Raw genomic sequence first — 12,290 nt, 5'->3', positions numbered from 1 at the left:
GTTCTGTCGGAACATGTCCCACCTTCCCTGGAAGATAGCCTAATGACCTAGAAACCTGTAGCCTCCTTCCTACACCACATTTTCAGCCATGTGTTAAGCTGCATTATCCTCCTATTTCGAACTTCACTAGCACTTGACACGGGTAGAAATCCTGAGATCACTACCCTTGAGGTCCTTTCCTTCAACCTAGCGTCTCACTCCCAGAACTCTTCTTGCAGGATCTCCTCGCCCTTCCTATCCACATCATTGATCCCTCCATGGACAATGACATCTGGCTGCTCACCCACCCTCCTGAGAATGCCCTGAACTCAATCCGAGTTACATCAAACCTTGGCACTAGGAAGGCAACATATCATCCGGGAACTCGATCTCCTCCACAGAGACTCTTATCTGTCCCCCAAACTGTGGAATCCCCTATCACTGCAGCTTGCCTCTCTTCCCTTCTTGGCACAGGACCAGACTCCATGCCAGAGACCTGATCACCATGGCTTATGCCTGTGAGGTTGCCCTAACAGTATCCAAAATGTTATACTCGTTATTCAGGGGAACACTTACAGGGAAACCCTGCACTGTCAGACTGTTCCCTTTCCCTCTCCTGACTGTCACCCATCTATCCTGTGTTGAAGTTAAATGGACTGCCTTGACTTCAAACGGTTACTGATTTTTTGGTTCATCAAGAAGATTGTATTGAATTGGTAATATGTGCTAAAAGACGCACGAGGGTTCTCATTCTTTTAAAGTCCACCAGTTCTCAGGCCGTATCAATTAAAAGATAAATCAATATTAAACAATGCAATATAGATCCAAGATTACTGAGGTACATTAGTGCCAATGATCTTTACTTGAATTTCATCTCTACGTAAAGCAAATACAACAGATTAAATAAACATAATCTATTAGTAATTAATCTTTCAAAATTAGGTACAGGATAGTGAGAAATCCCATAACATTGATGCTGGAATTCTGAAATGGAAATTTGCAGCATGACACAACCATCTGTGGAGGGTAACTGTACTTTCAAGTACACTGACCGGAAGCTGCTTTTCCATGAATGCTGTCTAACTTGTTGGATTTTAAAAAAATATTTGTCCGATACCTCAAGTTTTTAAAAAATATTTGTCCGATACCTCAAGTTTACATCTTAACTGGAAGAACGTTCTTTATAATATACAGCTTACAGTTAGTTATGCATTTATTCATGATGTCTGTTCAAATCTTGAAATGAGATTTGATCCTGTAATTTACTACCTTGTTAATATGGTATTACTGGGATAGGCTTAGCACCTGTAAAATTTAAATGTCTGAAGTAGTCAGAACTGGAGAACTACATACATGAATTAAAAAAGCTCTACATATGAACTTTCTTAGTAAACATACCCTGTGCCAGTTGCTGGATTTTAGGAAAGTTTGAAATGTTAACCTGCCAAAATGACTGTCATAATTACACTGTTTGGCCCTCATCCAAATGCAATATTGTGTAATTTGTTTCGACTTCCCTGATATCCATCTGTAAATTATTAATATTTCTGGTGCAAGACCCTTTTGACAATGAGTCAATTATCTGAAAAGTTGACTATTTCTCTTTATATAGATGTTGATTTTCCAGTATTTTTTTTTAATTTATTTCAGATTTCTAACTTCTGCAGCTTTTTTGCTTGTAAATATTTTGTTTTACTTTGCACATTTAGCATATGATTGAAATTTAATTTGATGTACTGATTTCTTATGGAAGGAAGTGGGTAAGATTGTTGGATCTTCAAATAATGTCCAAATCTCAAAATTAGCACAAGTGAGATGTAGTAATTGTACATTTTCAATAAGCTGAATGTTAACTGTGCCTTATCTATGATTCTTTGCTTTTTTTTTCTGAAGTGAATTTCATTATTTGTTGAATTTGAGATACTACATGTAGCTTTTAATTCTGCAGTCTAGATTTTCATCTGTTCTAAATCTAGATATCTCCTGCAAAACTAGCGTCCATAAAATGAACTCTGTTCAATGAAAGGATTAATCCAGGGCATCATGACTGATGATGTTGGATGCTTACTGTATTGAATCTATTCCTCTATTTGTGAGATCTAGATAATTTACTGAACAATACTAAATTATTTTAAAATCATTTGTTTTCCCTTCACCAGAACAAAATTACAGTTATTCAAGTTAATATTGGTATCCTGCACTGGATTTTTTTTTTTAATTTAAAAATCAGAATCATTTGGTTGAGACTCTGGCCCTAAAATAACATCCTCTAATTAAGCAGCCAACTCCTTGAATTTAATATGCTAGTTCAAGAACAGAAGAATGGATGAATTGGATAAGATGACAAATTGGTTGAGCTTTAGTTCTTAAACTCTTGAATCCATAATTCAAAAAAAAATTGCACATTTTGAAATGTTCCTCTAAGAGATTGCTGCTCAAGGAAGTTAGAAGTGTGAAGATGATTTGTTTTACTGGATGAATGACATCCATTGTACCAAATTGATGCTCCTCATTCAAGGACAGGCAGGTGCAAAGGGAGTAATCTCTAGAAATTATTTGATGTTCAGTTTTTGATTAACACGCTTATTTATTTAGATGTCTCAAAGACACATGACATTGCACTCAAACAGAATTTCAATCAATCTGGTGACATTCTTCCCAGAATGTGCATCCATGCCAGTTTGTAACTATGCAACAAGCGTCCTATATATGCATTTTAAAAACATGGGTGAAGAAAAATTGTCTTTTTTTTGCTTTGCTCTTAACATTTGTCTAAAATTAAAGTCAATAAAACAAATGAGTATATAAATGAAAATCGTTAATTTTTCTGTTAAGAAAAGTCATTAAATTCAATTTGTACTTGTAGTATTAATAAAAGTCTAAAATGTTGACTATGTATGTTGTGCAGTCACTGTTGCCCTTATGTGGTCATATGATATTGGCAAAAGTAGATCAATGCTGCTCCTTGCTTAGATGAGGTTTTCTCTGTTTGCTATTCTGCTTCTATTAATGATCTGAAAATTTTCTTCAGTAAAGCATGACCAAAAGCCACTCGGAATATGGTTTTCTTTCTCTTTTTTGCCTTTCTCGTTCTTTCTCTTTCTCTGACCACACTGACTGCAGTCGATTCTGGGGTTGGAGTGCAGATGGGCTGTCAAAGCATCCCCCCACCCTTTCTCAACCTCACTCCATCCCCACAGTTCCTATCCACAAGAACTTCAGGCGTTCTTACTCTCCCAGGTAACTAACCCCCTATCCAGTCTTTTCACAATGCCTTGTCTCATCAGGCGGCTCTTGTTTTGGGCTTAAGCATGATCTGTTGAATGTTTTGAGTGGCTACAACTTTTGTTTGCTGTAATTCATTCCCATTTTTTTAATTAATCTGCATCTTCTTTCAAATAATGACAGCTTTGTGCTAGTTCATAATTGTGAATCATAACTTTGAATGTGCCATCACAGCTCAACATTTTATTAGCAGTGAGGCAGCTAATCAATGATCTATAAATTCTGTTCAATTAATTACTTACATCTGTTCTGAATAATTGAATGTAATGCAACATGCCAATACAGACATGATGGACCAATAGCCTTCTTTTGTGCTATGTCATTCTTTAATTCCAAGTTGACGTTTGAAGTAATTCAGTCATGTGCATTTTTTGTCTGCAGAGTTTCATCTATTAATCATTTGGCTATTTTGTCTATAGCATGTTGGATTATGACACAGAGAACCTCAACTCCGATGAAATTTATAGCTCTCTTCGTGGGGTCACACAAGCCATCCAGAATTTTAGTTTCCGCAGTCAAGAAGATTTGAATGAACCAATTAAACGAGATGGGAAGAAGGACTTTGATGGTGTAGGTATCTCTTGCTAATTCAGCTTTGCCTATTCTTTGAAAAGGGGGCAAACTACAAGCAGCACAGTGAGAAAATATATTAATTTCTGTCCTACATATTATGTACAATGTTATATATCTGGGGAATTCCAGAATTCAAAATAATTATTTTGATCTCCTGCTTAAAAATATATATTTTGGATGAAAGAATGATCAGCAAACAATTAATAATGTGTGAAATAAGCATGTTACAAAAAAACTCCTTCAACCTGATATCTGACCTTTTGGAAAATCCAATGGTGAGGCATCTGACTTGACAAGTAATACTTACGATTTTCACTCATTAGGTCCCTGCTTCTAATCCTCCTTTTCTACTTGGTTAGGGTCCAAGTCGAACCCCACTCACCACCCCCTAACTTGTTTGCCTAGAATCTCATCCCTGGCACTCATTTTAAACTGACAGGATTCACTAAAACATCATTAGGATTGAAAGAATGGTTGACATTTTGACCCAGATCCCTTTATTGAGATTGGAAAGACATGGTAGAGAACAAGGCACAGAGCGGTTTTGGTAAACCAGGTGGAGGTGAAACATGACATTCAGAGGCACTAAATCCATTATACAGGATGTGGGTGATTCCCCACTTGGGGTATTGAGCTTGGTTCTCTTCACCCTGCCAGAAGAAAATCTAATTAAGGTGGAACAGCTACAGAAAAGATTCATAAGAATGTTACCGGGACTGAGCATCTTTAATCCTAAGGAGAGATAGGATAGCTCAGGACTCTTCTCTCTTGAATGTAGGAGGCGAAGTGGAGGTGGGGTATGGTTTGGTGGGAGATGGGAAATTTTGCCGGGGGTTTATAAATCATGAGGGGCATAAATAAGGTAATAGCCCTTTTCCTTGGATGGAGTGAATCTAAAACCAAAGGGAATAGATTTAAAATGCACCTGAGGAGTACCTTCTTCACTCAGAGGGTGGTGTGTATATGGAACATGCTGTGAAAGGAAGTGTTGGAAATGGGGGCAATTGTTGGATTCAAAAGATACAATAAAACCCATTTCAAGCAACTGCCAAAAAAAGAGGAAAATAGATAAAAAAACAAGTGTTTAAAATTGGCATGCCTTACCGTTAGTTTGCTAATCACGCAGCATCCAATCTCAAGCAATCGAAAAATCCACTTATCCGGCATCTATTAATCCTGGTATGTGACAGATACCTTACTATATTTGGACAAGTACATGGATCAGAAGGAGGGATTTGGGCCAAATGCAAGCAAATGGGATTAGCTTGATGGGCATGGACAAGATGACTTGAAGGTTGATGCAATCACGAAGAAGCCTTGTCAGTGGCTATCCTTTGTGAGGTGTTTGAGGAGATTCTGTATGTCACCGAAGACTCTAAAACTTCTACAGGTGTACCATGCAGAGTATTCTAGATGATTGGCACCTCTGAACCAGAGAGTGATGTAAGGCTCAGAACAAAAATAAAATCTCTGGAGGGTTATTAACTCAGCCTGCGACTTCATGGGCATGAGATTTCACTCCATCGAGGACACCTACAAGAGCTAGTGTCTTAAGAAGGCAGCCTCTATTCTCAAGGACCCACCACCACCCAGGCCATGCCCTCTTTACTGCTACCATGGGGAAAAAGGAACAGGAGCCTAAAGATGAGTACTCAACAGCACAAGGACAGCTTCTTCCCCACTGCCATTGGATTCCTGAATGATCAACAAACCAATGGAAGTGCCTTACTTTAACTTTTTGTGCACTCTTTTTATTTCATTGTTCTAAGTGGTTTATATGAATTCTTGCACTCTGATTCTGCTGCAGAACAACAAATTTTGTGCCTTGTTCATGATAATAGATTCTGGTTCTCTCTGTGGAGTTTTCCAGAATGACACCTGTCGGTAACAAAGCAGCACAAATCTCTGCTAGGCCCCTACCTTTGCTTCCCATAACATCCTGGATGCATCTAGTTTTCTGTCATTAATTAGTGTTTTCACAGGACTTTTGAGTCAATCTCACATTCATCATTCTTTAGAAGCTGGGGGGTGGGATTTAATCTGGAGACCATCTTCTGTCAAAATGAAAGGAAGAGTCTGGGATAGGAACAAAATACAAGATTGAGCTCTTCAAAAGTTCATGGTTGTTCCACCATTATGATCACTTCCGATTCTTTTACCTCGGCTCCTTTACTGCACTCTTCCCATAATCTTTGATTCCTTTAATGTTCAAAAATATTTAATCTGTGCCATTAATATCAGAATCAGGTTTATTGTCATGAACATGTGTCAAGAAATTTGCAGAAAAAAGTATAAAATTACTATAAATTATAATTCTGGAAATAAGATTAAAATGAAACTCGTGCAAAAAAGAAAAAGTGATGTAGTGTTCATAGACCATTCAGAAATCTGATGGTGCAAGCGATGTTAAATGCTCAATGACTGTGCTTCCACAGCCTTTGCCTAGCATTCTTATTTTACAAAATCCACACCATGGGAGCTAAATGTTCTGCTAAATCTAGATGGCTGTTTTTTTTAAGCTATATCTTGCAAGTTCTCTTATCCAATCTGTAAAATGAGCCATGTTATATTTGTTGAAGGTGTTGCGAGATGGAGGAATTGCATCTCCATCTTCTGACATTCGTGGAGGCGGGGAACCAGTGGAAGGAGGAAGAACCGCTCTTGACAACAAGACATCCTTGCTCAACACTCCACCACCTCGGTCTTTTTCTGGGCCTCGGACTCGAGAATATAATCCTTATAATTATTCTGATACAATCAATGCATTTGACAAGACAGCACTAAAAGAAGCCATGTTTGATGATGATATGGAACAATTCCGTGATGGTAAGAATGTGATTTTACGCCTTGTAAATCTAATCGTGGCTCCATGTGCTGGGACTGCTCCAGTGAAAAATCAAAAATATGTTGAGTTAACTAAATAGACTCATCATAAAATTATTTCTAAACTACCCAGATTGTTCAGTTTTTTTAAGAGTTAAAATGCTTTCTTAATTTATGTTAAACCTTGATTTGTGGATGTTCTAAACAGGACTTGTTAGCAAGAATTTGCACGTTTTTCTCAATGGGGTTAGAGGATATCCTTACAAGTGCAGACCCATTGATGCAAGTAGTTTCAACAATGCATTTGAAGTTTGGCATGACCAGAAGTACAAAGCACAGATGCAATCAACGTCTCACTTATTACAGCTTTCCAGGTAGCTATTAGAGGGAGCTTATAGGTGCTGGATTTCAAGCTTTTGCCTGAAGGTAGCAGCAAAAAGAGAGCATTGCCACTGCTGATGGTTATTTTATGATGTTGGCTGCTTTCTTGAGGCAGCACCTACAGTAGTTATCTAAATGAGAGGTGCATCTGATGGACTTGGCTATGTCGGCCACCATCTGTACTTTACTCTGTGGACGTTCAAGAATCCAAAACAGGCAGTGATGCAACCAGTTAGTATCCATAGTCCACCTGTGGAAATTCTAATGGACTATTCAACTCAGACTCCTTGGAAAGTAGAGGCATAGTTTGCTCCTTCATTGTTATCCCAGTGATGGGCAACTGGATATTCAGGATTTCCCTTGCTGGTAAATAGCCCTGTACTCCAGAGTGGTGTTTCCAATGTAGAGAGGGCAATGTTGTGAGCACTGAGTGCATGCACAAAATTGGAAGTTCAGGTGAATTACTGCTTCTCATATTACATTTGGGGAATCAAATCTCATCTGCCTACAGCCCTTGAATAGTTTTCTGTATCTCACAGCTCCAGCATGGTTTAAATGTGTTTTTCCACCTCTTGCCTCTTCTCATTGCATTTACATCTCTTTATGCAAATGTTGTTATAAAGCATTTTTCATCCTCTCTCAACAGACACCAATCTATGTCATTGATTTTCTCTTGGCCACCGATTTACTCTCCCCACATCAAGTTAATCAACCAGAAATATTGCATATTTAAATTTTGAATTAAATTTAGACATAACAGGACTTTTGGGCCCAGAGGTCCATGCCACCAATTACTCTTCAATCCCAGTACATTTTGAGTGGTAGAAGGAAATCAGTGCACAACATAGTTTCTCTTTGCACAGATAACACCTAACCATCTGCGTGTTTTCTGTTTTAATCAAAAAGTTGTAATGTTTTCCCACAGAGTAGTGGGTATGTAAATTAAGCAAATTTCTCTTCAGCCATTGTAAAGATTACATAAAATATAGTGGTTACTGAGCTGTGAGGTAGAAAGATCGAGGCAAGGCAACATCATTCATTCCTTTGAGACTGTTCTGCCATTGAAGACATTCATGTGCAATTCTCCATCTCAATACCAATCAGTCCTCAAATGACAGTTCCAACAAATCCCAGCAGTCAGTTTGGTAAAGTGAAAAAACACACAAACGCTGGAGAAACTCAGCAGGTCAAACAGTGCCTTGATGTAGCAAAGGAGAAGATGCATCACTTTTTCGCCTCCCTCGACAGCAAATATCCTTGATTAAGAAGACTGGATTGGCATACAATGCTCTTGGTGCGGTCTCGCAGAGAACCTGAATAATTATAATATCTTTGTTACGGGGCTCAAAGTTTCTTGCAGTGAATTGAAAGTCAATGTACCATTTGTACAACTTGCATATTTGATTTCAGTTACTGATGCATAAGAAAACCCAAATGACTTTTGTTCAGAAATGTTTCACCATCTAAGTGTGTTCTCCCCTTCTGTTATTCGTACTAAACTTCATGTTTATCTCCATCTTATTGCATCTGCTGTGTATTTCCCCACTCACTCAATTTGTCTTATGGGCTGTGAAGCCTCTTTGCTTTCTCCTCACAAATTGAAACCCTGCCCAATATTTTTTAAACCATTGGCACATTTAGAAATACCATTCAGTTTGATCAGCAAAATCTTTATTTATTTTAAGTAGCAGGAACTACAGAACTAAGTCCTGTGATATACATTAAAATCTGTCATGCTGCAGACTTGTTTATTCCTATTTCCTGTGCATTCTGGCCCAACAAAATGTGCTGTTCCAAGAATCTACACAACATCGGGAGGCAGTATGAGTATCAAATCGCAAAGGGGATCTTTGTGGTGGCCCACAATTGCGGAGATCGGGCCGGCACATCACGCGGCAGCAGGTGCAGACAGAGATCGCTAAAGCGACTCCCAGGACAACGAACCGGTCGGTGGGGGTAGAAGCTGGGGCACCATCAGACCAACAGCCCTAAAATGGTGTTGGCCAAGTTGCCCAGCTAACTCAGGAGAAACAGGCTGGGGAAGAAGGGCATTCATATGCAGGGACGTTCCCGCCCTCTGTTGTTATTCCTATGGCTGACTCAATCAGCAAAACGGCGGGAACTTGAAACAGTATATAAGCAGCCTTTAGACAAATACAGCATGGTAACAGGCCATTTCCAGCCCTAATAAAGGAGCGAGCTTAACCTGCCACACTGTGTGCGTGTGTGTTTCTTTGTAGTGGTTGGCTACATCTCCATTTTGTGGGTGAATGCAGGATCCTGAGGAGTATGCTTCTCAAACAATTACGATGTGATAGAAACCAACACCTTTCCTGTTTGTTGATTTCTAATCTGCTCCCAATCATCAGGTTTGATACTTTTTTTCTGCTGAAGCCATGAAAATATTCTTTGGAAGTGAACTGTTTAAGGAATCTGCAAAGTACCTTCTTATGATAGAACTTGTACAGCATGTGATTTGCAGTTACAACTAAATTGGACCGAGTTCTGATTCATATTTCTTTTTGTATAAAGCATAGACTCAGTGATGTTAAAGTTAGCAGTTGGCCCAACAGGCTGCAGTATTGATTGGCTTTTAAGATAAGCAAGTGAAATGTCCTGATAAGTGTTGAAAGAATAGTTAATTAGGAAAGTGCTCCAGATGTGTAGTGATTATCAAAGGAAGAAGCGAATTAGTGCTAATTAAGATCAGTACTTTGAACTATTCGTCAGAGACCAAGGAAAAAATTAATTTGAATCGTATTCCTAGAAATTCCAACAAACATTGTTTCCCAGTGGAAAAAGTAAATTTAATGGAATTTTTTTGAATATTTTATTTAAAAATTTTCAAACATGTACGATCAAATTCAATAAAATAGGACCAAAAACCAACCACAGGCATGTAATATATATCCCCTCCCAAAACACCCCCACCCTCAGAATAATCAATATAAGAATAAAATATGCTTGCATGGAAAGAAAGGGAAAAAAAATAAAAACTTTCAAGATTGCACAGAACAATATCTTCCAACATATCAACTTCATCAAAATCTTTTAATACATTCTAGACGAGAAGCCCAACATTATTAATTCAAACAATAATTTGGTATTGGGGTGCCAAATTTGTAGATTTTTAAAATTAATTAACTATCTACACTTATCTTTGCAACCCCATTCTTGAAGATCTTTTTCTAATACTATTAATCTAATTGATCAATCTCTTTCATGTATTCCTTTTTAATTTTTTTAACTAAAACATAATTCGTCCCCTCAAATATGCTTTCAAAGCATCCCATGGGATAAATTTATAGAGTTCAGATTTATGTCACAGAAAGTCTGAATTGTCTTTTAAAAAATTCACAAATCTTTTCAATAACGTCAAATTCAATCTCCATCTATAGATCATTTTCTCTTTGTCAGGCATTTTGATCGCCATTAATAAAGGCTGATAAAATCCTCGCTTTATAATCAGCTTCAAGAATTCTAACTTGCATTTGTGCTGAAATTAAAAATAAATCATTTCCAAAATAAGAATCATGTCTGCTTGAATAAAATGAATAATCTTTCTCTCGAGATGAATCCTCCTCTATGCATCTATTAAATTCAAATCTCATTAACACCAATATAGTTTTTGCTGCTTTTGTTCTAGTCACTACTCGAGTAGATCTATCTAATAATGAATCCAAACAAAAATTAAAATCTTCCTCCTCAACGTATTTTCATGTGCTTCCACTAGATTTAGAAGTGTTTCTTGAACAAGTTTCTCAGCATCAGTATTTGTAGCATATAAATTTAGAAAGCCCAAAATTCAGAATGTGTTTGACAATGTATCATTGCTTATCTCCCTGCGGGATCTATCACAGTGTTTTTAATTTTAATTGGGAGATTTTTTTAAAGTCGCCACACCTCTTTCCTTAGTTGAACAAAGAAGACACTACATATCCAGCCAAAGTTCAATGGAGATGATGTAAAAGCAGTCTGATACTATTAAGTCTTGTGATGATCCTTTGAATTGTACATAATTTACAAAATTACACAAGCCTTCCGTACACACAAATGTAATATTTTTTATAAGGCAATTGTGGTGCTTCATGTTGTTGAAAGAGATTGTAGAATATTATCAAATTCAAAGTAAGCTGCATTATGTTGGGTTTAATGGCCAAGTCGATGAGTGTATTCAAGAGAGAGAATGATAGATTTAGACAAATACAGCACGGTAACAGGCCATTTCAGCCCACGAGTCCGTGCCATCCACTTTACACCTCATTTTGAACTGTGGGAGGAAACTGGAGCCCCCAAAAGAAAACCCCACACAGACACAAAGAGAACATCCAACCCTTACAGGCAGCATGGGATTCAACCCCAGTCCTGATCGCTGGTGCTGTCAAGGTATTACGCTAACTGCTGTGTCAACCATGCCATCCTAGGTTCTTGATTAGTCAGGGTATCTAAAGTTATGGGGAGAAGGCCAGGCAAGTGGGGATAAGTGAAAAAATGGATCAGCTCATGGTTGGATGGCAGGGGAGACTTGATGGGCTGAATGACCTGTTTATGTTACTATTGTCTTATGATTTAGTCCTTCTGGAAATGAAACTGGTGACACAAGTCCATTTTTTAAAGTGGCATTATTTTATTTCTCTTTTTGTGTAATGATTGTTTACTTGATGGGCAAAGTTAAATCCTGTTCATACAAGTTCTTTTCAGGAAAATAATCCTGCTGTTTCAGATATATTCCAGAATGCTGAGATTTGAATTGCAGCAAATCAAAGGAGTTCATTACATTTTCTCCTGTATGATTTCTGCGATATTGTGTAGTTTATGAACAGCTCAAACATGTGTGGTATTGTATTTCTTGCTTAAAAAAAAATAAACTTGTCTTTCACATTTCATGGTGGCCAAATGTGTGTCATTTTTTTTTTAAAAGTACATATTGGAATGTTGAGAAATGCGACAGCCCATCAGTCCAAATGTCTCTACAAATAAGATGATTGTTTTGAGTAGCATTTCTTGAGTGATAAATCTTGGACAAAATGAAGGGGTAACTCTCCTACAAAAGCATTGTGGATAAGATCAATCTGAAGGTAAAACAGAAGAGGCTAGACACATTCAGGGCATGGAGAATAAATGTTGTTGTCCCAGAATTTGTGGTAGTGCAGTGCCTTGAGTGGAAGGTCTGTTATATTGCAGAAAGCATGGCCCTGCTTTCTGCAATATAATACAATTAAATTATATAAATAAAATGTGGTAAACCG

At 37.7% G+C, this 12,290-nt stretch overlaps 1 protein-coding gene across 9 annotated transcripts in view; it reads left to right on the top strand.

Moving 5' to 3' along the window:
* The window catches only part of clasp1a (cytoplasmic linker associated protein 1a), a 235,470-nt gene that overhangs the window by 188,129 nt on the left and 35,051 nt on the right, over positions 1 to 12,290 (top strand). For all 9 annotated transcript variants that reach the window (XM_069934915.1, XM_069934911.1, XM_069934914.1 and 6 more), the window contains 2 exons: positions 3,684 to 3,834; positions 6,417 to 6,663. In XM_069934915.1, coding sequence (XP_069791016.1) covers positions 3,684 to 3,834; positions 6,417 to 6,663 — 398 coding nt within the window. The remainder of the gene's footprint in view (positions 1 to 3,683; positions 3,835 to 6,416; positions 6,664 to 12,290) is intronic.

The sequence above is a fragment of the Narcine bancroftii genome, chromosome 4 (genome assembly GCF_036971445.1).
Source record: "Narcine bancroftii isolate sNarBan1 chromosome 4, sNarBan1.hap1, whole genome shotgun sequence".
NCBI lineage: Eukaryota > Metazoa > Chordata > Chondrichthyes > Torpediniformes > Narcinidae > Narcine > Narcine bancroftii.
The sequence above is the reverse complement of the archived record's forward strand: the minus strand, read 5'-3'. Positions and strand labels throughout refer to the sequence as shown.